Source organism: Pelmatolapia mariae, linkage group LG5 (assembly GCF_036321145.2).
Source record: "Pelmatolapia mariae isolate MD_Pm_ZW linkage group LG5, Pm_UMD_F_2, whole genome shotgun sequence".
NCBI classification, from domain to species: Eukaryota; Metazoa; Chordata; class Actinopteri; order Cichliformes; family Cichlidae; genus Pelmatolapia; species Pelmatolapia mariae.
In genome coordinates this window covers 4,078,199-4,104,268 of record NC_086231.1, presented here as the reverse complement: position 1 = coordinate 4,104,268, position 26,070 = coordinate 4,078,199, and the positions used below count along the sequence as shown (strand labels likewise).

The 26,070-nt window shown below is 45.5% G+C and overlaps 1 protein-coding gene across 1 annotated transcript; it reads right to left on the bottom strand.

Moving 5' to 3' along the window:
* Nucleotides 1-10,202: 10,202 nt before the first annotated feature.
* Nucleotides 10,203-25,309, bottom strand: LOC135933067 (cytolytic toxin-alpha-like). The gene is made up of 6 exons (XM_065470952.1): nt 25,210-25,309; nt 19,911-21,566; nt 16,547-16,660; nt 11,503-11,623; nt 10,948-11,333; nt 10,203-10,267 (listed from the first exon to the last, which is right to left on the bottom strand). Exons 1-6 carry the CDS (start codon nt 25,307-25,309, stop codon nt 10,203-10,205), a joined length of 2,442 nt encoding a protein of 813 aa, XP_065327024.1.
* Between the last annotated feature and the right edge of the window lie 761 nt (nt 25,310-26,070).

Below are 26,070 nucleotides of genomic sequence, written 5' to 3'. Positions count from 1 at the left end.
TTTTTTCCTTTAATTTGTCCCATTGAAATGAATGGAAAACTTCCACAATTCTGCTAAAACTTGCTTGTTTTTGAAACTTAACTACTTTGTCATACTTTCACTTAGAAACTCTATTCAAACTTTAAAATGTTCTCAGATTATTGGGCTATTCCTGAATGATTCAGCTTTTTCAGATCTTCTACCGTTTTAATCTTATACCTCTTTAAGTTTTCATTTGCAAAAATGTGATTTTTCAGAAAATACATGCGTTGCTATGGTTGCTATGCAATTAAGTCAGAGTGAGTGCTGGTCCGTTCTGAATTTTCTCTTCATGTCTAAACAACTTCTTGCTACTCGCTCAATTTCCACTCAACTCCCACAAATTATACATCAAAACGTAGGTATTTTTGCTGGCTTTCACAAAATGTCACTATCATTCTTGTGGGATTTACACATTTTTTGCAAATCTCCTCAGAGCAACACAAAGTCTGAAAACTCTCCATAGAGAGTCAATGGAGAGTTTGTTTAAAATCAGCGCTGGAATTCTATAATGAGAGGCATTTTCGAATCGTCATATCTCTTTAACCAAACAAAGTTGAGACATGACGCTTGTGCCAATATATCTTAAGACACCCCTGATGCTCACAATTCAAGAATTTTTTTCTCACCTATTACCGTTTGGCCATCAATTACATTTGTTTGAGGGTAGGAAATTGGTGCCTTGCTCAGATCTCTTCAGATTTCAAACTCTGGAAATTAGGCACTTTTTTCTCTCGTCATATCTTTTTGATGGATTTCCACAGAGACCTGAAAATTCCCATGACTGTTCACCAAAGCCTGCTGTTTCTTACGGTGAAAAAATGATTTTGATGCTCCATATAGATTTAGAGTTACAAAACGTTGTTTGAGGGCAAGTCAAGGCAGTTTTGCTTTGCCTCTACTCAGTTACAGTGTGTTACAAGTCATATATCTTCAATAATTTATATTTTATCTCTGAATTATGAAGACCTGCAGATTCCCCCATCTCTTCTGAACAAAACAGTGTCAGAATGACCGTTCTAGCTCCTACGGTTAGGAAATTATGGCCATTTGTTCGAGGGAATCCTGAATGTGCGAAATACACTGAAGAAAACCCATACCTCTCTCTGTGTCTGTGTGTGTAAGTGCGGATTACAGCAGGTGCAGCCAATTTAGCTGACCTAGATATACCAAGCCCAGACTGTTAACAGCCCCTGTACACTTTGCTCTCTGTGTATGTGTGTGTGAGTATCAATATTTCTCCCATGTTAAACTATTACTCCTCCATAATAGTATTTGTGCTAAATCAAAGTACTTCTAGTACATCTTAGTACTTCTGCTCAATCATAGTATTTCTGCTAAATCATAGTATTTTTGAAAAATCATGGTGTTTGTGCCAAATCATGGTTTTGGGGCAAAACCATAATATTTATTTTATGTTATAGTATTACTACTAAGTGGAGGAATGTGTGTTATGTTATAGTATATTTGCTGAATATAGTGTATCTGCCAAATCATAGTATTTATCCCAAATCATAGTATTTCTGCCATATCATCGTATTTGTGCCAAATCATGGTATTTTTTTGCCCAAATCATGATATTTGTGCCAAATCATGTTATTTTTGTCCAATTAAAATTTCTCTTATGTTATAGTATTACTACTAAGTCGTAGAATTTTTGTTATGTTACACTATATCTGCTGATTATAGTATATGTGCCAAATCATAGTATTTATAGCAAATCATAGTATTTCTGCCCAAATATAGTATTTCTGCCAATTTTTAGTATTTGTGCAAAAACATAGCATGTCTGCAAAATCATAGTATATTTGTTGTGTTATGGTATTACTACTAAGGCATAGTATTTCTACGAAATCATATTATTCCTTCAAAATCATAGTATTACTGCAATTTCATAGTATTTGAGCGAAATCGTGGTATTTGTGCAAAAACATACTATGTCTGCAAAATCACATTATAACTGCTATGTTATAGTATTAGTACTAAGGCGTAGTATTTCTACCAAATCATAGTATTCCTTCAAAATCATAGTATTACTGCAGTTTCATAGTATTTGAGCAAAATCGTAGTATTTGTCCAAAAACATACTATGTCTGCAAAATCACAGCATATCTGTTATGTTATAGTATTACTACTAACGCATAGTATTTCTACCAATAGTATTCCTTCAAAATCATAGTATTACTGCAATTTCATAGTATTTGAGCAAAATCGTAGTATTTGTGCAAAAACATACTATGTCTGCTAAATCACAGTATATCTGTTATATTATAGTACTACTACTAAGGCATAGTATTTCTACCTAATCATAGTATTTCTTCAAAATCATAGTATTACTGCAATTTTGTAGTATTTGAGCGAAATCGTAGTATTGGTGCAAAAACATATTATCTGTTAAATCACAGTATATCTGTTATGTCATAGTATTACTACTAAGGCATAGTATTTCTGCCTAATCATGGTATTCCTTCAAAATCATAGTATTACTGCAATTTCATAGTATTTGAGCAAAATCGTAGTATATGTGCAAAAACATACTATGTCTGCAAAATAACAGTATATCTGTTATCTTAAAGTATTACTACTAAGTCACAATATTTCTGCCAATTCGTAGTATTTGTACTAAATCATGGTACTTGTGCCAAATCATAGTATTTTTTGCAAATCATAGTATTCGAACCAAAACATAGTAGTATTTGTACAAAATCATAGTATTTCTTCTAAATTAGTATTTCACCCAAATCTCAGTAGTTGTGCTAAAACCCAGTATTTTTGCCAAATCGTAGTATTTGTACTGAAACATAGTATTTGTGCCAATAAGAGTATTTGTACTAAATCATAGTACTTGTGCCAAATCATAGTATTTCTGTCACATTGTGCTAGTTGTGCAAAAACATAGACTGTCTGCAAAATCATAGTATAGACCAGGCGTGGATGAAGACACAGAGGGTGGACCAGGCGTGGAAGAAGACACAGAGGCTGGACCAGGCGTGGAAGAAGACACAGTGGCTGGACCAGGCGTGGATGAAGTCACAGAGGCTGGACCAGGCGTGGAAGAAGACACAGAGGCTGGACCAGGCGTGGATGAAGACACAGAGACTGAACCGGACGGCAGCGTGGCGGCTGCAGAACCTGACGGCTGCGGAACCTGACGGCTGCGGAACCTGATGGCTGCGGAACCTGACGACAGCGGGACGGCTGCGGAACCAGACAGTGGTGATGCTGCAGGCGGTGATGCTGCAGGCGGTGATGCTGCAGGCGACGATGTGGACGCAGCAGGCGGGGACGCTGCAGGCGAGGACGCTGCAGGCGGGGACGCTGCAGGTGACGGTGTAGAAGTCGCAGGGGATGGTTCAGCAGGTGACGGCTGAACAGACTTCCCTGGACCGTCAGCTTACATGAGGATGTGCTGGCTGGGTCCTCCAGGACCCCCAGCAGACGAGGCGTGGTGCCGGGTGGGCTCCTCGGACCCACCAGCTGACTTTGCTTGAGGCCGGACGGGCGACTCGGGCCCTCCAGCAGACGTGGCTTGAGGCCGGACAGGCTCCTCGGGCCCTCCAGCAGACTTGGCTTGAGGCCGGACGGGCTCCTCGGGCCCTCCAGCTGATGACTTGAGGCTGGCTAGGTTCTCCCGAACCCCCAGCTGACGAGACTTGAGGCTGGCTGGGTACTCCCGAACCCCCAGCTGACGAGACCTGAGGCTGGACGGGCTCCTCAGGTCCTCCAGCCGACGAGGCAGGATGCTGGCTGGGTTCAAAATATTGGGGATGGATACAAGAGGAAAACCAAAATAACAACACTGGTCCGGCCGGGTCAAGTTAAACGATGATTTTAATGAACACACGTGTGGGAGATGAACACTGCACGCAGACAGCATAAGATCTCTCGCCGAAAACCACACAACAATAGTTTTATGAAAATCAGGGTATTAGAACGCCCCCTCATGCGTAAAGTAGGTACAATACAATCAATGTTGACAACTTTTAACACATTAAAAGAACATCTTCTTCTTCCCGAGGCCAGATCCTTCCCGGTAATCTTCTAACTCCGCTTATCCCCTGGAACAAACCGTCTCTCCTGCAAGCATAATCAAACAGCTACAAGGCCTTGCAAAATATTATTTAAATATTTGAACTCTCCCCTCAACATGAGTTTAACTACTGCTTGTGTGTGTGCGTGTGTGCCTCGACCTCAGCCTTCACTCTGTCTATAAGGACAGAGGCCAACTCTGCATGTGTGCAATAACCTAACTGAAACCATACATGTAATATGTTGAATAAATGTTCTAATCAAATGCCACTATTCAAAGTTTAATAAAAAGAATATAAATGAATAAAGGATAATGATGAATAACATGGTATATGTGTTTTGTAAGCGTGTTCTTTCTATAGCTCAAGATCCTTAACACAATAGATTGTTTGGACCTCGCGCTGAACAAAGCTTCCGACCCTCCACTGGTTGACCAAGCCCCCTCATTGGCAAGCACAAAAATACAATGCATGTATATAAAAAAGGATTATCACTGCACCTGTAATAGAAAATGTTAATACGGAATCATGACAATACCTGTAATACAAGTTGTAACATAAGGCCGACAGCCTAAAGAAATTCTCTAATGAAGTAACAATTAATGATGATAAGTAAATGAAGTAATGAGTAATTATTGCCAATACACACTACTTAAAGGTTAACAAAAGATATAACTAAATAAAGGATCATAAAATAACATGATGTAAGTGTCTTGTAAGCATGTGCGGCCTTGCAATGATAAAATAACAGTAAAATACCTCCTCTCAACGGGCTCCTCGGGCCCTCCAGTGGAGACAGACACTGAAGCAGCAGGTACGGAGACCTCTGGCAGTGTGGACACTGGCTGGGGCTGAGCAGCACAGTGGCTTGACTCAGGCAGCAACAGTGGGATGCAGTCCTCGGAGGGCTGAAAGTGTTCCCCAATACATTCAGCGGAGGCGGAGGCGGACGGGTGTACTTACTTGAACTCTCAGGGGGTGCTGAGAACCGAGACTGTTCTGGTGAGTTCTCCGGGTGAGCTGCTGGCGCATGCGTCTTGACCTCTAGGGGTCCAGAGTTGGCTGGTGACTGACACCCAGCCTCTGGGGAGGCCCTAGAGGGAGCAACTGTCTCTGAGATGGCCAGCTTAAGAGAACCAGCAGATGTTTTTATGAAGTGTGTTGCCTGCTTGTAATGAGGCGGTGAGGATGGTGACTGAATGAATGAGTGGGTAGGCTGCTGAACTAGTGGCAACTGAGCTATAGGTAGCGGAGCCAATTGTAGTGGAAGCGTAATAGGTGGTGGAGTGGCTGACTGAACTGAGGGCAGCTGGGCTGCTGACTGAACTGAGGGCAGACGGGCTGCTGACTGAACTGAGTGTCATGGTCCCCACACCTCGCCTACTGACATTAGTCAGGCGCTATGTTTTGTTTTGTTTTGTTTATCCTCCTCTCTTGCCTCTGCTCTCTCTTTCTTTCTCGTTCTCTCCCACTCTCTCTTTCTCCTGCCAGGGCGGAGTTCAGAATGGGCTCCCGCCCCTGTCCCACGCACCTGGGGATGATCAGCACGCCTGCCACTGATTATGAGAATTAGAGTCCTACTTAAGATGGTGAACCTGCTCTACTCGTCGCTGGATCGTTGAGCCATCAGCATTCTCCCTGGACCCGTTTCCCTGTGCACTGTGACTGAGCGTGAGCAAGAGTGGTAGAGGAAAGAAGAGGAGCTGTGTGTGTTTGCGAGAGCTGCATGGAAATCTCCCCTCCCTGGACTCCTGCCCCTTTCACTCCCGGACCCTGGAACCCCGGCCCCTTTTCCCCAGACACCGTTGTGTATATATATTTCACTGTGGAGAACACTGTAAATAAATTCACTTTTGGTTTGAAGGAACTTGTGGTCTGCGCCTGAGTCCGCTCCGCTAATTGTGACAGAACGATCCAGCCACAACATGGACTCTGCAGACCAGAATACCATCGGACAGGCACTGGCTGCCCAAGAAGCGGCGCTGACCCGCCACGAACAAATGTTACACCAGCTGCGAGGTGAGATTGCCGCACTAACCCAAGCTGTTTCCCGTTTGACCACACCAGGGGGCGTACAGCTGGGGAATCCCCAGCCAGCTCACCCTGCCCCGCAGGGAACACTCGTGGCGGCCACAGCAAGCCCCCCATCGGCAGCCACTCCATCCTCTGACGGTCCTCTGCCTTCGCCTGAACCCTTTACGGGTGAGTCGGAAAAGTGCTCTGATTTTCTGGCCCAGTGCTCATTGATTTTCCGCAAACAGCGGCGCTTCCATAACAATGATGGGGCGAAGATTGCTTTCTTTATATAGATGCTAAGAGATCGTGCTTTGAAATGGGCCCAGGTGGTAAACTCAGACCCTGGGATTTCTTTTGAGGTGTTTGTGGCTAAATTTAAGACTGTGTTTAAATTTAGCCACAAACAGGCCGCGGAGCAACGAAGGGCGGAGGCCTCGGCCGATTACCGGTCCTCCCGGACACCAGAGGGCGCCGACGGAGAGGTACAACAAATGCAAATTGGCAGCTCCCACCTCACTGCTGCGGAACGCCAGCGACGCATCACGGCAGGTGAGTGCCTTTATTGCGGTAACAAGGGACACATGATCGCCTCCTGCCCATCGCGAGCAAAAGGCCGCGCCCGCCAGTAATGGTAGGAGTACTGGTGGGCGGTTTAAATCAGGATAAATCTCCTCCACGTCTAGCCCTACCGGCTAAACTTCTGGTCCACTCCGAGTGTCATTCACTTTTTGTGCTCATTGATTCGGGAGCAGAACAAAATTTCATTGACTCCGAACTAGCAAGACAACTCTGTATAACTGTGGAGCCACTGCCTCATGCCTTACGCATCACGGCTTTGTCTGGGCAGCGCCTCCCCGACATCACACACATCACTGAACCGCTCACCCTCACACTGTCTGGCAATCATTCAGAGGAGATTAGCTTTTTTGTTTTTCACTCCACCCAGACGCCCTGGCTCCAGCAACACAATCCCACTATTAATTGGCAGAAAGGAGGCTCACCTCACCTCCTAGCACATTGGTCACCGGCCCAGAGTCACCACCATCTTCCAACTTAGCTAATGTGCCGTCTGTTTACCACGATCTTGCTGAGGTGTTTCGGAAGGACCGAGCCCAGTCGCTGCCACCCCATCGGCCCTATGACTGCGCCATAGACCTGCTGCCGGGACCTCCTTTACCGACCAGCCGCCTCTACAGCCTCTCGCTGCCAGAACGGGAGGCTATGGAGAAATACATAACTGACTCCCTCGCTGCTGGCATCATCCGTGCCTCTTCCTCACCAGTCGCAGCGGGTTTCTTCTTTGTGGAGAAGAAGGATAAGACCCTCCGACCCTGTATTGACTATCGGGGACTCAATAACATTACGGTCAAGAATAAATACCCACTGCCTCTGCTCACCTCTGCTTTTGAACTTCTCCAAGGTGCCACCATATTCAGCAAGCTGGACTTAAGAAACGCTTACCACCTGGTTCGGATTCGGGACGGCGATGAATGGAAGACAGCGTTCAATACCCACCTCGGACATTTCGAGTATCTGGTCATGCTGTTCGGCCTCACTAACGCACCTGCAATATTCCAGGCTCTGGTCAACGATGTTCTAAGAGACTTTATTAAACGATTTGTGTTTGTCTACCTAGACGACATTCTGATCTTCTCCTCTTCCCAGGCTGAGCACGAAACCCAGGTCCGGCTGGTACTGCAACACCTTCTGGAGAACTGGCTGTTCGTCAAAAGCGAGAAATGTGAGTTTCATGTGCCCACTGTTGCCTTCCTTGGGTACATAATCGAGCGAGGAGATCTCCGACCCGACCCTGTGAAAGTCAAGGCTGTGGTGAACTGGCCCGAGCCAAACAACCGTCGCCAGTTGCAATGCTTTCTAGGCTTCGCCAATTTCTACAGGAGATTCATACGGGACTTCAGCAGGATTGCCTTACCATTAACCCAGTTAACCTCTCCCAAGCTTGCTTTTCAGTGGAGTGACGCCGCCCAATCAGCCTTTCAGGAGCTCAAGAGGCGGTTTGCCTCAGCGCCCATCTTGGTCCAGCCTGACACCACTCTTCAGTTCATGGTAGAGGTCGACGCATCTGACTCAGGGGTGGGGGCTGTTCTTTCCCAACAGAAGGAGGGTAAGCTGCACCCCTGTGCCTTTTTTCCCGTCGTCTCACCCCTGCAGAACGTAACTACGATGTGGGCGACCGGGAGCTGCTGGCGATTAAGCTCGCCCTGGAAGAATGGCGGCACTGGTTGGAGGGCACCACCCAACCCTTCGTGGTCTGGACCGATCACAAAAACCTGGCCTACCTTCAAACGGCGAAGCATCTCAATGCTCGACAGGCCAGATGGGCCCTGTTTTTCACCCGTTTCCACTTCTCAATCACCTACAGACCCGGCTCCCGGAACGTCAAGCCGGACGCCCTCTCCCGTCAGTTCTCTGCCGCTGAAGAAAAGGCAGATCCGGATCCCATCCTGCCAGCGACCTGTACTATCTGGGCCATCCCCTGGGAGATCGAGGCGGCTATCCGGGCGTCTCAGGAAGCCGAACCGGATCCGGAAGGGGGACCCACCCACAGACTCTATGTTCCGCGCTTCGTCAGATCCCAGGTTCTGCAGTGGGCTCACACAGCCCTGTTCTCATGCCATCCAGGTATCCATCGCACTGTCAAGTTTCTCCAGCGGTACTTCTGGTGGCCCTCACTCACCCAAGCTACTCGGGAATGCATCACCGCCTGTACTGTCTGTGCCCGAAACAAACCACTGAACCAACCCCCGGCGGGTCAGCTCCATCCGTTATCCACTCCTACCAGACCATGGTCTCACATAGCACTGGACTTCATCACCGGGCTACCTCCTTCTGCAGGTAACACCGTCATTCTCACCATAATCGACCGTTTCTCTAAAGCGGCTCATTTCATTGCTCTGCCTAAGCTTCCCACAGCTCTAGAGACCGCACGCCTGCTAGCCACTCACATCTTCCGCCTGCATGGGATCCCGGAAGACATTGTGTCCGACAGAGGGCCTCAATTCACTTCTCGGGTCTGGAAAGAGTTCTGCAACTCTCTGGGAGCAAAGGTCAGTCTATCCTCGGGCTATCATCCTCAGAGCAACGGCAAGTCCGAGTGGGCCAACCAGGAACTGGAGACCGCCCTGCGCTGTGTCGCCTCCACCAATCAAACCATCTGGAGCGAGGAGTTGCCATGGATCGAGTACGCCCATAACAGCCTGACTGCCTCTGCCACCGGTTGGTCTCCATTCGAAGTTTCCTTGGGATATCAGCCTCCTCTTTTTCCTGCTGTGGAAGGTGAGCACTCTGTCCCCTCCGTCCAGGCTCATCTACGCAGGTGCCGACGGGTTTGGCGGGCCACTCAAGTGGCCCTACTACGCACGAAGGAGAACAACAAACGCATCGCAGACCGGCACCGGACCCCAGCACCCGAATACTCTGTCAGCCAGAAGGTATGGCTCTCTACCCGCTTTGTTCCCATCAGGACTGAATCCAAGAAACTTACACCCAACTTCATCGGCCCTTTTGAAATCTCTGCCCTGGTCAACCCTGTCTCTGCGAAGTTAAAACTCCCTCGCAATATGAAAATCCATGATGTCTTCCATGTTTCACAAATCAAACCTGTCTGGTCCAGTCCTCTGTACCCTCCTTCCAGGCCCCCTCCACCCGCCCGGCTCGTGGATGGGTTGCCAGCTTACTCCATCACTCGGATCAAGGACTAATGGTGCCGGGGGCGTGGCTGTCAGTACCTGGTGGACTGGGAAGGCTATGGCGTGGAGGAACGCTCCTGGGTCCCGCGAGCAGTCATTCTGGACAAGACCATGCTCCGGGAGTTCCACCGCCTTCATCCGGACAAGCCTGGTGGTCGCCGGGAGGCTCCCATTGGGGGGGGGGGTACTGTCATGGTCCCCGCACCTCGCCTGCTGACATTAGTCAGGCGCTATGTTTTGTTTTGTTTTGTTTATCCTCCTCTCTCGCCTCTGCTCTCTCTTTCTTTCTCGTTCTCTCCCACTCTCTCTTTCTCCTGCCGGGATGGAGCTCAGAATGGGCTCCCGTCCCTGGCCCACGCACCTGGGGATGATCAGCACGCCTGCAACTGATTACGAGAATTAGAGTCCTACTTAAGATGGCGAACCTGCTCTACTCGTCGCTGGATCGTTGAGCCATCAGCATTCTCCCCGGACCCGTTTCCCTGTGCACTGTGACTGAGCGTGAGCAAGAGTGGTAGAGGAAAGAAGAGGAGCTGTGTGTGTTTGCGAGAGCTGCATGGAAATCTCCCCTCCCTGGACTCCTGCCCCTTTCACTCCCGGACCCTGGAACCCCGGCCCCTTTTCCCCAGACACCGTTGTGTGTATATACTTCACTGTGGAGAACACTGTAAATAAATTCACTTTTGGTTTGAAGGAACTTGTGGTCTGCGCCTGAGTCCGCTCCGCTAATCATGACACTGAGGGCAGCTGGGCTGCTGACTGAACTGAGGGCAGCTAGGCTGCTGACTGAACTGAGGGCAGCTTTACAGACCTGATGTTTGACTGGGGTGAAAGCGAGGATGGGACAATATGGCCGGAAAAACCTGTTTCAGAAAGGTTTATTGCTTTCCCTGAAGGGACTGACGGAGACAAAAAAGCTTCCCTGACACTTAAATTCCCTACGTTCGTAGTGCTAGGCTCAGCTACTCCAGGCATGGAAACAACAGCGTGAACACAGTCATTAACAGAGAATGTGGGCTCAGAAAAGGCAGTTTTTGAAGCAATGGAAATGGATGAAACAGAGAAGCTACTATCGTCTTCAGAAGACACACAAAAAATGACCCCGGAATAAACAGTCCTTGTATCTGCCAAAACAGAAACAGTGTCCCTCTTACTCACCACTGCCGGTTGCATACATGTCCCGACATCTGGCTGTGGGGTGCCGCGCCGATGACGTGAACGTCGCTTCCTCCGTGGAGACGGTTCCGACAGGCCGGGTAACTCCTCGTCCGGCAGTTCGGACTGCGCGTCCTCTATTGAAGCGAGTGGGCGAGCGGTAACGGCGGGGGGGTGAATTTGTAGTTCGTGAAGAATGAAGTTTTGTACGAGTGGGTGCAGTGAGTCCAATAGCCAGGGATAACCGGAAATCAGCCGCGGAAGCTTGGTTTCCACAGAGCTGAGAAATCCCTCTCCCTCATGCTCCAGCCATAGGTTGACTAACCTGGAGGCTGCATCCATTATGACCTCCTGGAGCTCCTTGGGAGGGGTGAATGCTGCTGGATCCATTAGTGGCTGGTCCGTACTGTCACAGCGAGTGAGATGAGCCGTGTGGAAGAAATAAAGGAGGATCCAAACGCAGGCACTTGTAAAGGTGTGAGGGTGGTTTATTAAACACAAAATAAAAATGGGCAAACGGCAAACGGAACAGAAAGCTATCTAAACTGAGAACAACTAAACTAGTGAACACAAACCAGGACATGAACATGAAGGAGGATGAGCAGCGGAGAATGACGACGGACAGCAGGGAGAACACAGAGAAGGAGCACGGTGGATACACAGACGGACCAGCAACTACAATGACAGAAGACGCGACTTAAATAGACACAGAGAAACACAGGGAGATTACACACAGGTGGGGGACACAGCTGGGAGTAATCAACAAGACGAGACAAGAGGTAAAACTGAACACACTCACAAGAGACGCAGACCTTCACAATAAAACAGGAAACAAGAACACTACACAAGGATGCAGACTCGACACTGATAGACAGAGTGAATATAACACCTGGAACCTAAATGCTAAACATGAGACAGTCAAAGGAGTTTGCAAAGAAAAGCGTCTGGACTTCTTTGAGTTGCTTGAAGACGTTTCACCTCTCATCCGAGAAGCTTCTTCAGTTCTAAGGTCAAATGGCCGAGAGTCCCAGATTTAAACCCAGTGGGAGTATCCCCCCAAGGAGGGACAAAGGACCCCCTGGTGATCCTCTAATCACATGCGCCAAGGTGTGAAAGTGGGTGTGGGACCTAATCAGCCAGGATGTGAGTGGGCGTTAAGGCGTTAACGCCCACTCACATCCTGGGCCATCTGACCTCAGGAAATCACATGATAGGGTGGGGCCAGGTTTCACAATGAGCTCACCCGAAACCCTGGCTGATTAGAATTAGGCACAAATTCTATTATGGGATTTGTGTTTTTGGGTGTATGTGTCACAAAAGTGGCTTATGTATAAAGAACTTTGATAGATAGTTCCAGCAGTTAAAATGTTCTTGCTTGTATATTTCTGTGGACAATATTGTAAAGGTGTGTTTATCTTGTATAGGAGACATGTTTATCTTGTCACAAAGAACAAGTTTTGTTACACCGCTATTATCGCGAGGTTTGGGCGTGATAATATAGCCTGTAAGCCCACGTTTAATAATCACGCTAAGGAGTTCAGCGAGCTATCTGCAAAGGCCTGGTTAGTCTACCAGCTGTACAAGGTATTTGTCATTTGTTATAACTGTATTGTAATATTGTGAAAATTTGTAATGTATGGTGTTCTAATTATTTTATGTTTTAATTTAGAATGCACAGGATTGTAAAGGTATTCTTCTAGAACCTCCGAAGTGGCAGGCGGTCACGAGGTAATTTTTTTGTTGTTGTTGCTAAAACACAAGTGACACTTTTGATAGACTGAAGCACTTAAAGCCTTTGTGTGTTATGTTTGTAGTTTTCATGGTGTTCAATAAATGCAGCGAAGCGCCCGTCTTGAAGAAGCCGTGCCTGTGTTGTCATTTCGAAGTTACAGTGTGTTTATGCTGCTGCTACAAAACAAATTGCCCCTCGAGGATCATAAAGTTTATGTTGATGTTGAAACGAGGAATAAAGATTTAAAATGTCAGCAGAGGATTAAAATCAGCTCTTTCTGTAACTCAGTGTGAATACAGAGCTCAGAACTCCTGCCAGATTCAATGATTCTAATAAAATCATGTGTAATGTAGTAAATACACAGAGACTAAAGGAGCACAGCTTCAGTGGAAACATTCAAACATTGTTACAAACAGCTGCAGTTCACTCAGACGAGCTGGTTTCAGACGGCTGAAGTTCTTCATGCTGCCTCACTGTCAGACATTACTGAGGAAGCTGCTGGAAGGGAGCGCCCTCTGCTGGGCTGCTGAACAAACTACAAGCACTGTGATGAGTTACTGAGTGTAAATTTAAAAACTGTTTGAATAAATGTTTGAACTGTGAACAAAGGCTGGCAGCAGTGGACAGGAAGTAAATAAAAATGAAGCTGTGAATGTGTAAATGACACCTGTGAGTTAGTAAAACTACGTCTTCTCACACAGACGATAAACAGCTGCTCTCATATGTGTGATAAAGATTTACTGTGTTTTATGAAACATAATAAAATTGAATTGAAGCAACTAAAATCCAGAAAAATTACAGGAAATGAAACAAAAAGTAAAATCAAACTTTTTTAATAAAAGAATACAAATCAACACATTAAAAAGTCCATTAACATCAACAGGAGTCACTGAACTGATTCTGAATGTCCTGATGTTTCAAATTATTAAAAAAAAGAGTTAATATTACATAAACGAGGTGAAGCTGAAAACAAAAAGTAAAAAGTTGAACATTGTAAAGTTCAATAACATATAATTACACTTCTATGTTAAAGACAAATCAGTTTTAAAATGAGATCTTATCAGGGAGCAAAGTAAAAATGAGGTTTTTTACATGCGTCGTTTGTCTTCGTCAGTCTTCGAGTTCAGATCTTTATCGTCTCAGTTCAAACTGGTCTCGACCTTTTCTTTGTTCTTCCTTGTGATCACATAAATGTTCAGTGAAGGGGTTTCTCTCCTTTTTCTATTTTAGCCATGAGTTTTGCTTTTTCTTTCATCTCCATCAGAGACTCAACTCGTCTCTTCCAGCCTGGTTTGCCCTCATATTTCTCTCCTTCAATAAGCACGTCGATGTACTCTGGAGTGGACAGAGGGTTTGGCTTCAGTGATGTCTCTTTAAGTCTGTTCAGACATTTCAGATCTCTCCATTAGTTTCATCACTTCAGCCTGCAAACTTTTATATTCAGCCTTCAGTTTGTCCACCGGTCCCTGAACAATCATCTTCTCCCCTCTGGCTATCTGGTACTTTTCTTTCAACTCTTTTATTGTTCTTTTCTCTTTAACGTCTTTATACATCCATCTGTACATCTGATTAAAATGTACATTCCAAACACATTTGCCTTGACACTGAGTACAGTATCCATCTGATCCCATTGCCTTACAGCGTATTTTATCTGCATCCTTTGGTATGGGACAGGGATAGTGACAGGTGACATGACATTGCTGGCAGTTGGTGACATAGTTTCCAGTGCCAGAAATGGCCAACTGAACAGGTTTTTTGACAGTAACTTCAAACTCAGAGTTGTCATTTCTGCTGATCTCTGCTTCATATTCTTTAAGTTTATCACTCATCTCTTTTATCTCCTCAAGCTTGGCTAACCCAAGTTTCACCTCCTTCTGCAGATTCTCAACTGAAATCTCGAGCTGCTTTCTTTCTCTGAGGACCTCCTTTGTCACTGTCAAGCTATTGGTTTCTATGACACTCAGTGCAGCAAAAAACGCTTCATGCTTTTTGTCCCCATCTCCCAAAACATCTTATCAAAACCTCCTTCTTCATCATCATCACTCATTCTGTCTCCTTCAGCTGATCTGTTGTTTGCAAAAAGTGCTGAATTATTAAACTTGAAGTGAACCGGCAGCCTGTCTTTTGTTTTAGGACATGGGACTTCTGCAGCATTGATCGTCTTTAGAACTGGAGGTCTCTCGTGGTGGGCACGCTACACGGATTCCAATCACCATCAGGGTGTACACCTCACCCCTGGCGTCGCTGCCCACCTCTCAATTTTAAATACACGTAGACATTGAGGGCTATCACGGGGGGCTATACGCTTACCTGCTGCTCTGGCAGGTGGCTCCATGCCCTCCTGGGTTTTAAATGCACCTTAGAACACACATACATCAACAGTACATATGAGCGGGTGGAGGGAGGTTTGGAGTCTTCCTACACCCCCGTTCTCTGCGGCCTGCTGGAGCGGGGGGGCTAGGAGGAGGAGTTGGCCGTCCGACTGGGGTCTGGTGTATGGGGCCTCCCTGCTGCTGCGGAGTCGGGGCGGTCTGCTTCTCCCCACCGCAGGGAAAAGGGTTACACCACCTGAGTCTGGGTGCAGTTTCCCCCTCCAGGGGCAAGGGTACCTAGACTCGGGGCTTAGAGTACGCTTGGGGAGTGTGATTGTGTGTACAGTGTCTCTCTATGTCTGTCTCCACGTTGGGTGAGTGTTGAGCAATTGTATATGAGAGCATGAGGGTGGGAATAGATGTTTGTATCTGTGTGTGCCTTTTTGTCTGTGTCTATATGTCAGGTTGGGTATCAGACGCCACCTCTCTGGAGACATCTCAGGCCCTCCAAGGTTTGGAGGCCCATCTCCCCCCACCACTTCCCCTGCCGGTGGCGGACGCCCTCAGACATCGGTGCATTGGTGGTTCTCTGTGTCCGGGGGTGGGCGCCCAGGTACCCACCGGCTCACTCCTTGGCGGCTGCTTATTGGGACCTGGAGCCTGGGGCTCGCTCGGGCCACTTTGGGGATGGGGTGCCCTTGGCCTCACGGCCCGGGGCTCGGCCACTCAGGCACAGCTGGCTGCCGGCGGAGCTCACGGGCACGTCACTGCAACCCCCCCTGGCTTCTGCTCCGCGGCTGATGAGTGACCCCTCATCTGGGACTCTCCTCAGCTCTTTCTGGGATAGTGGCGCGGCTGCCCCTCTGTTGGTCTTCCTTGGTCTCTTGTGTTCTGGGGGCCTCTGGATGTCTGGAGTCTTGATCTCCTCCATACCTGCTTCATGCCCTGGAGGTCGGGGCAGTGGCCCCCCACACCCTCTAGCAGATCGTTACATGAAGGAACCTTTTAAAAACAAGCGCGTTCATGCTCACAGGTGCACACACGGGTGATCACACACACAAACTACACCCTTTTTGGCTCCTACCTCAAAGCACACTGTGCGCTGTCGATCTCACGTGCTGCACAATAATGTTTAATATTTAGTATTTACTGTCATATTCCCATATATCATTGTGATCTTGTTTATTACTCTCGTTTTCTTCTGCTTGCTTTCTTTTTTCTTTCTCAACAGGTGATCCAGGTGATCGATATATGTATTTTTTGTCTGTTTATTCTGTTGGTTTTTGTTTTTTGCCCTTTTTCCCCCGTCCCTCTTCTCAGGTTTTTTTTCTTTCCCTCTTTCTTTCTCCACGTTCTCTCCTCCAGTCAAGTCTGTCCCGTATTCAACAAGTGAAAATAAAATAAACAATAAAAAGTTGAATCAAATGGACCATTACGGCAAGGCTGGGATGGTCCATTTGGTAAAGTAAATCCGTTGGGCATCTTTCTTCGCCTTTAGACAATAATTCTGATGGCAAAAGAACCAAACGGGACAGGTTTAAAAAAAAAAAAAAAAAAGAACTGGAGGTCTCTGACCGTCTGCAAATGTCACCAGAATCCTGATGTTTTCTGCCACATCTTTGCCAAAGATTGAGAGCACTGAATCAAACACATATTTCTGTGTTGTGGATCTCACTTGAGCAGCTGGTGCTGCAAAACACACAGCATCAATGTCAGTGACACCGTGCTGAGCAGATAAGAGATTACGTAGCTGCTCTGTGATCTCTCTGTCTCTTTCTATGCCTCTTGTATCTCCAAAGCCTGGAGTGTCAATGATGGTCAGAGAGAACGGGATTTTAAATCCATCCTGGTGGTTGATTTTGTAAACAGTGACTTCAGAGGTCTGACTGTGAGCTTGTGATGTTGACTGATCCTCATTAATGAATTTAAACCTGAAACTGTCCTCCCACTCTACACCAACAACGTAGTTGATCATTCCATCAGAGTGGACTTTCCTGATCCTGTCGCTCCAAAAACTATTATTGTACGATTCTGCCCCTCAGTTTCTTCTCCAAAGTTAAACTTCCTGCATCCATCTATGTTCATGTGTTCTTCTGTCAGAGGCAGCTTGTAAACTGAGGGGGAATCAGATTTGATCTTTTCACTTTTAATCCTGAGAAGTTCTGCGAGGCGGTTAAATGTTGTGTAGACTTTAACAGTGATGCTTTCTTTGCTTCTTCCAGCTGAACTACAATGACATCTGACCCTGACTGCATATTCTGTATCTGTCTGAAGACCTGAAAGGATCACATTTTCACCTGCTGACTCTGTTTGGTTCCACTGCAGAGCTTCCTCATTATCATCTGTTTTTGAATACTCCACCATGTAGCTCAATGTCTGCACATCCCTGGGGTGGAGATAAGCAGACTGCCCCGACTCCGCAGCAGCAGGGAGGCCCCACATTCCAGACCCCAGTCGGACGGCCAACTCCTCCTCCTAGCCCCCCCCGCTCCAGCAGGCCACAGAGAACGGGGGTGTGAGAAGACTCCAAACCTCCCTCCGCCCGCTCATATGTAGTGTTGATGTATGTGTGTTCTAAGGTGCATTTAAAACCCAGGAGGGCATGGAGCTACCTGCCAGAGAGCAGCAGGTAAGCGCATAGCCCCTCCTGATAGCCCTCAATGTCTACGTGTATTTAAAATTGAGGGGTGGGCAACGGCGCCAGGGGTGAGGTTGTACACCCTGATGGTCTTTTGGGTACCATGTAGCGTGCCCACCCCCAAGGTCCTGGGGGGACAGAGAGGGGGGGATGCCTCCCCTGCACCCTGGTGACACACCTTTACCCCAAGGCCCTGCATGTGTGGGTGATTGTGGTGGAGCGGGAAGAGGGAGGCAGCTGGAGATGGGGAGGGAAGGAAGGGAGGGGCAAGTGTCCCCTCCCTGGGGCCAGCTCCCCCGCTGACCCCAGTAGGCACCCCCATACTCTGCAACCCGCCAGGGAAAGGGGGCCCAGGCCCATCCGGACCGGGGCCCAGTGCAGCAGCGCCGCCCGGCCCCACAGAGCCCGGGACAGCCCACCCGACCCCACCACAGAGAAAACTGCACCCACCCCGTCATCCACTCATCTTCCAGACTATACAAGACAATAGACGCCCAGGCTGAGATCTTCCTCCACCTCTCCTGTATCTCCCCCTCCAGCAGAGAGAGTTCCTGAAGAGAGGAGAGCTCCTGCAAGATGTGACAACCTCCCCCACCAGTTGAAGAGCCCCCCAGGTGGCTCGATACACTGGCGGCACCCTGCGCCAGGGCTGGGCCCCCATACACCCACCCGCCCACAACCCTGGCAACACACCAACCAGGACCCAAGCCCCCGAGGCCCAGCCAGGGCCCCAGCCCAGAGACGGAGCACCCCCAGAACCCCACGCCCGACCCGGACCCACCCAGGGGCAGCCAGGCTACCAGGTCAGTAAACCATGTCCGTCAGCACAGACCCTCCCCTAGCCCCGCTGCACGCAGCCACGAGGAAACCGTCACCTAAGAGCCAACAGAGCCCTTAATTGGCCATGACCGCTACCCCGGGTTGAGCCCTCCAAGGAAGATGCTCCTGGGGAACCCCCTGACGCCCTAAGCCTTTCTCTATCCCCACAACAATCACAACAGCGAAGGTGGGACCAAACTATGACCCCCCACCTCCACTAGGAGATGGAGCTGATCAAAGGAGCCCAGAGCAATTGATCTGATGTGGTGGCAGAGGCTGTATCAAGACTAATGTAATCTAATAGATAATTTCTATATTGGTTAGAATTAAGATTATTTTTATTTTTCCAGTTCATGAGGACTGTTTTCTTGGCTATGCATAGTGCAGTGAAAACCATATGGGCTATATTCTTTTCTGTAGTGACATTATCTAAGCTGCCCAACAAACACACTAAAAGGGAAGTTGGAATGTTACATTTCAGACACTTTGATAAGTCTTCACATATCTCGCGCCAAAACTTCTGAACTGGTGGACAGAACCAAAGAGCGTGGATATAATTGTCCGGTGAGTTGGTTTGGCAGTGTGAGCAGTTGTTGGTAGACGTAAAGCCCATCTTGAACAGCCGATGACCTGTATAGTGCACTCTATGTCGTATTTTGTATTGAATTAATTGAAGACTGGGATTTCTAATTGAATGAAAGGTTTTTAAGCAAATCTGAGACCAGAAGTTTTGGTCTAAATTAACTGATAAATCCGCTTCCCATTTTGCAATAGGAAGTGATATTGATTCACCTGTTTTAGAAAGCATTCTGTATATTTTGGAAAGTAATTTGGGGCTTTTAAGAGTAAGAAATTGAACCACACTTGGTGGTGTTTGTAGTTCAACTTGACCAGGTTTAAATTTCTTTTTTACTATGGATTTAATTTGTTGATATTCTAAAAATCTTTTCTTGTTGATCCCATATTGTGTAACTAGTCTGTCAAATGAAATAAATTCTGTTCCTTCTAGTATATGTTCTAAATATTTGATTCCTTTACCACTCCAATCTGAAAAGTTTATCATATTATTGTTTTGTAATATGTCAGGGTTGTTCCAGATAGGTGTACGTTTGCATGGGATTAATGAAGACTGTCAACTTCAGAAACTCCCACCATGCTGTCAGAGAGGAGCTAATGTTGACGCTTTTGAAGCATTCATGTCGTTGGATGTTTGAGCTGATAAATGGTAGATAAATCTCTAGATTATTGCAAAGTGCTTGTTCTACATCTAGCCAAGGTTCATCTAAGAGGGTATGTTTTAGCCATCCTGAGATAAACTGAAGCCTGTTGGCTAAGAAGTAGTGCTGGAAGTTAGGTAGTTCTAATCCTCCTTTATCCTTGGTCTTTTGTAGTGTTTTTAAGCTTATACGTGGAGGTTTATTTTTCCAAAGGACCAGGGTAAGGTTTTAATGACATCACTGATTACATTAGCCGGTCCGAAACCTGCTGAGGTCACTGCTCTGCATCTGAACACATACTCTGTGTTTGGCTTCAGATCTCTCACTGTGACTTCTTCAGCCTTTGCTTCTGTCTTCTGCTGCCATCCATCCTCTCCACTGACACAGTACTCAACAGAGTAGGAGGTGATGTTCTCTGATCCAAATCTGGGTGGAGAAATCTTCAGTGTCACACTGTTGTGGTTTCTGTCAGCTGCTGTCACAGTTTCAGGCTTTGAAGGAGGCTCAAAGTTCTCACTGACAGGAAATCCACCTTCATAAAGGTAGATGCTGGAAGCTTCCTGTGTCTCATTAGTTAAACCCACTGTCAGGAACTTCATGTTCTTGTTCTCCTTGTTGGCCTCTGCAAAATCACTGAAGAGTTTTGCTTTTCTCCTCATTTCAGCTGTTACTTCTTTTGAGGCGTACCATTGTTCCTTCTCTACATCATGAATGTGAGGATCTTGAAGGTCTGGGTTGGCTTTTCCTTTTAAGTATTTTGATAAAGCTGAGAGGTACGGTTCATCCTTTCCCAGAGAGGTGAAAACAAAACACACAACATGCTCTGCACTGAGACTTTCCTTGTACAGATCATTTTGAGACGAGATGATTTTGGTGTTTTTCATCATCCTGGTAAAAAACATTAAAGTGTAGATTTCTCTCTCTTTACAGTCCATCCACTCGTTCAGGTTTTTGCTGTTGAAAGGTGAAGAATGTCTCTTCTTCAGGATCTCAGCGAGTTCAGCTTCCTCTTCTCCTCCTCCTCGGATTGATGGAAGCTTCTTCGCGAAAGTTTGTTGGAATTCCAGCTTGAACTCAGAGCACATTTCTTTAAAACTTTTAATTTTTTTGCCAATCTGTGGGAATTCCCATGCAGTGCTGGTTCCCAGTACATCATTGCACCTCATTTCCAGCTCACTGAAGTCCTCCAGGACTGTCTGTGCTTCTTGAACTAATCCTATACTGATCTCATGGACGAGTTTAGCAGCAGAAGAATCTAAAGCTGTCAGTGGCAGCAGCCAGACCTTCATTGGTACAGCTTTGTCTCCTAGTAATCCTGGTAGGCTTTGGTAGACTTTTATTGCATCATTAAAGGTTGTTGGTGGTTTTGGAAGACAGAAGTCTCCATAAAATTTGCAGGAGAATTTATCAACACTTTCTTTGTCCTTCTCTTCCATCTTCAGGGAACCTTCACCCTCTATAGAAAGTAAGGGAATTTTGTTGATGATCACCTTCAAGTTGCCCTGAACATCTTGATGATCTTCATGTTCAGAAACTTCACGGTCAAACACAAAGAAAGCTTGTGCTCCATAAAGAATAGCTGTGACTACATGTGTTGCTAAGCCTTGATCAAAAACATATGAATGTCTCACATTGTCCCTTCCAAGATGATTCATGGACAGCTCCTGGATCTTTGTGGTTGCCTTGTACTTCAGTGTTACTCTGGCCTGATTTCTGGAAGATTTACTATCATTCAGATATTTGGCAGATCCATCAACCTGAACCAGTCCACCCAAGAAACTTGCCTTCAGTGAAGCATCAACATTTAGAGCTGAAGATTTGTCCTCAATTGATTCAGATGCAACAATTTCAAAATCATTAGAGGCCTGTGGTCTTTCTCCAACATCTTTCTTCAGGTCATCACAATCCCACAGAGTCATTCCTGCAAAAGAAGAAGGAAAATATTTCTACCAGGACACCATTAATTAAATCAAACACCCTAAAATAAATGTTAAAAAATGATTTTAAAAAATGTACATTTTGAAATAAATAAACAGAGCGGTCTCTTTCTATGAGCAAACTTGTCAAATTGTTGCTGTTGATTTTTTTCATGTTTTGTTTTTTCATCTCTTTTTGTGATATTCACCAAAATGAAATAAAAATAGTAAATGAAGCACAAATCTTTTGTTTGTCTGTCTGGATGAACCAGATTAGCTGAGTTCTTTCAGATGAAGAGTTCAGGTTCTGCATCTGAGTTTTCAGTATTTTAGATAATGACAGTAATAATATCAAAAATGGCAGTTTGGGTTTTCTTGAGGGAAACTTTCTAATAACTAATTTAGTGACGCCACTGTCAAAAGACTGCATGTCACTGATCAGCCAATCAGTGACATGCAGTAGGTACTAAAAAGTATCTGGTACCAGGTATTACCAGCTAATGATAAAATCGTAAAGACTGACTCGACTCAAGCCAACCTGAGTAGCTCCAAATGGAAAAGCGCTCGAAGAGTTGGAGATGATTTCCAGGTGTTGCATCATGGCTGCCAACTTGTTTTAATAGTGATTGACTTTACTCATGAGGATCAGTGAAGATGTTCTTATCCTTATGTTATCTTTAGGCCCTGTTAGTTGCACATTGATTACAGCAGCTAGTTAGAGCTTGTTTTGTGTTGTTGTTTTTTTTTCTTTTACAAAAAGGCATAAATAGAAGTTAGAAGCAGGAATAATAAAACCTCGGCTGTTTCCACAGGACTTCAAACACTAATCTGCTAAAATCCAACAACTTTAAGCAAACAGCAGGTTTTAATTCTGTTTGAAGGCTCAGTTTGAACTGTCTTTGAGAATTATAAAAATAAAAATGAAAAATTAGAATGACAAAGGAACAGTCCAGATCACTTTAACACAACTGGGTTCAGTTAAAACCACGAGGCAACCTGTGGAGCTGAAACTTGGAAATGTTAAAAACTACAGTTCCTCTGGGTGCCACAAGGCTCCAAAAGGGAGTCAGTCCCCACAGAGTCTTGTATTATAATATATAAAATATATATATATGTCATATGTCCAACTTTACTGCATTAAAATCATGTTTACGGCCTGTTATAAAAACGTTTGGTCCCAGTGCATAGAGTCTCCCTTCAAAACAACTGTAGGGTGAATTATTCTATATCATGTATCTGATACTGGAGTTTGGGGTGTGGCTACTTTTACTGGCAGAAAGGCTGGAGTGATGGGAACCTGTTTGGGCTCATGTCTGCTGCTTCAGCTTATGGTCTTTATGGTCTACAGTGACCCCTTGTGGACATTGTAAAATACTGCTGCGTTGAGTAGATGATGTGTTGTGATTAGGGATGGGTATCGTTTAGGTTTTATCCGATACCGGTGCCAAATCGGTACTTTTGAAACAGTGTCGGTGCTTAAACGGTGCTCGAACCGGTGCTTAAAGAATGGAGAACACAAACTTTGTCCAAAAACCTCTCATGTTTTTATTTTTAGCAGTCTCTTTTTTTCTTCAAAATGATAAGAACCGTAACAACATATAAACATCATCTGTGCAAAGATTTATGTTTTTAAAGTGAAACAGTGAAAAATTACAGCGCTGTCAATACATGAATATCCAGACGTTGTACAAAAATGTCCAATTTTGGCACACAATTGGACACCATGCCAGTTGAATTTTTTAGGTATTTAAGAGCAGAAATTAATTAATTTTATTAACATGCCTAAAAATCCTTTTCTTTAAAAAAAAAAAATACGTTTTTGAAGAATTAACCATACATTTACATGGTAATGGGCCTTTTCTGCCATGGAGCGCTTAATTGGCCTCTGGCCCTTTAAACTCTGAGGGGCTGTAACTTTGGTTTCTTTTGGTCAATTTGCATGATTGACACATCTTTTTAATTGTTTGAGCCAATAGAGTCACAGTAACGATGCCACGTTCACGTTACGTTAACCAATCAGACGTTGTAATGCCAAAACCCACGTGGGCCCAAATTTACTGCATGTTACGTCTGTCCAGTCACGTGTCTATAGGTGGGTCTAAAATGGAGGTTGTTGACGGAAAACGGCTCTGATGCAGCTAGGTAGGCGTGGTAACTGCTGATAATCACATGGCTACCAGCTACCAGCGAAAAATAACGGAGGAAATCTGGACGGTAAGCCAATTTCTGTCTTAGCGCATTGGTGCCGCTGTGTGTTTTTGTGGTCTTCTTTTGCGGCTCATTCAGTGAATTTTGGTCAGAGTGTGGTGAAACTTGGTGTTTGGGATTGGTGATAGGCTGGTTATCTTCCAGAGCTATCTTTAGCCGGTTACATGAAGTCTGGAGAATTTCTGGTTCGCCTTGTTTGTTTAGCGGACTTGTGCGCATTTACATAACTGCTCGTTTAATCATGGCTTGTTTTCGATGAGTTTGGTGGTTGCAGAAATGGTTTATATGACATTTTAGCTGAGATTCAGAGGTTTCTGTGGATACCACACATGTCTGGACTTATATTTCTCACCCCGTGTTACAACCGATTAAACGTGATCTCCTCCTTTTTGCTCGCGGTACCGGGGGGCGTGGGGCTTAAAGCACTTGTTGCAGGCTGCTGAGTTTGCATCTTTTGCTGTGAAGTACAGCAAGACTTTTGACCGCTTTGCCTTGGGCATTTTTAATCTGTAGCTCTGCTCTAAAAGAACGTACGTACCTGGGCCCGCCTACTATCCTTGTAAAGGTAAAATGATTGGCTAGAATCCAAAGTGTATGACATCTCAAGAAAAAAAAAAGCACCGAAATGTGCGCTGCTTTTTGGTCTGGTTACTACCGTTTATGTCAGAACCGATGCCATTATGGCACCGGATACCGGTACCCATCCCTAGTTGTGATTGTTTCTTAGTTATCGTTGGCTCTAATAATTACAGAATTGCCTGTTTCTGTTTCCAGAAAACCATGCTCATAGTCACATGTACTGTATCTTCTACAACTGTAAGTTCACGTATGGCTGCACTGCATTTGGATTAAGCCTGGCAAGCTCTGATGTAACCAATTCTTCTGTGGAACTTAAATAAAGACAATTAACTCAACTCCTGGACTGCTGCCGTCTTTCTGACAGAAGACTTAGGCCAGACTTGTATACCCAGCACTTTCAGTATATATATATATATATATATATATATCCATCCATCCATCCATCCATCCATTCGCTTCCGCTTATCCTTTTTTTCAGGGTCGCGGGGGGCGCTGGAGCCTATCCCAGCTGTCATAGGGCGAGAGGCGGGGTACACCCTGGACAGGTCGCCAGTCTGTCGCAGGGCCAACACACAGGGACAGACAACCATTCACACTCACATTCACACCTAGTGACAATTTGATTATCCAATTAACCTATCCCCACAAGCTGCATGTCTTTGGACGGTGGGAGAAAGCCGGAGTACCCAGAGGGAACCCACCCATATACATATATATATATATATATATATATATATATATATATATATATATAGATGCACACATATATATATATATATATATATATATATTCTACAGTCGACTGGCTTTAAAAAATGAAAGTTTGTGATGCATCAAGAATCTTTACATGTGAATTCTTACCAGGGACGAGCGCTTCACTGCGACAGTCGTACAGCATCCCGACGCTGAAAGGCCGACCGAGTGCTGCCACCTCCATCGCACTGCCTGATGTACCGTCCATCCTTCAGTCTAACCTGGAAAACATAGAAAAAGTTTGAGGTGGTTTTTCTGGTTCTTCTTCTGTCCAGCTCTTTGTTTTTATACTCATTACTATAACTGACAACATCTGGAATAGTTCCACCTGGCACCTCCTGGGTGAGACAGTGACAGTGTAGTAGGTTGTTAAATGCTGCATGTTCAGTTTTATGGAAACAAACTGTTTCTGTTTATAACTGTCAATAATACCTCTTATACATTTACACACTAAGATAAAACCTTATTACATCAGTAGATGGTGATCCTGCACAGCTGTGGATCCACTGGAAAGCATACAGCTACAGGTTCAGGCATTAAAACTCTTTATTGATCCACAGCTACTGCAAAGCTTCATTTGAAATGCTTCTAAACATGCAGAGTTTCGTTTTGTAGTAGTTTTTCTTCACGAGTATCGTAAGTTGGCAGTAGGTCATTTCCAGAATGCTGTTAATCTAAATATTTTTAAATGAAATTGAGTTTATTTTATATAGCACCAAATCACAACAACAGTTACTTCAAAGTGCTTTACATTATACAGTAAAGACCAGAGATGGGCAGTAACGCGTTACTTGTAACGCGTTACTGTAATCCGATTACTCGTTACTTTTTTCAAGTAACGAGTAAAGTAAGGGATTACTATTGCAAAAACTGTAATTATATTACCGTTACTTTCCCATAGAAATGCTGCGTTACTGCATTACTAAGACCGTGATTTTTTTGCGAGAATGTCTCATGACAGTGACGTAA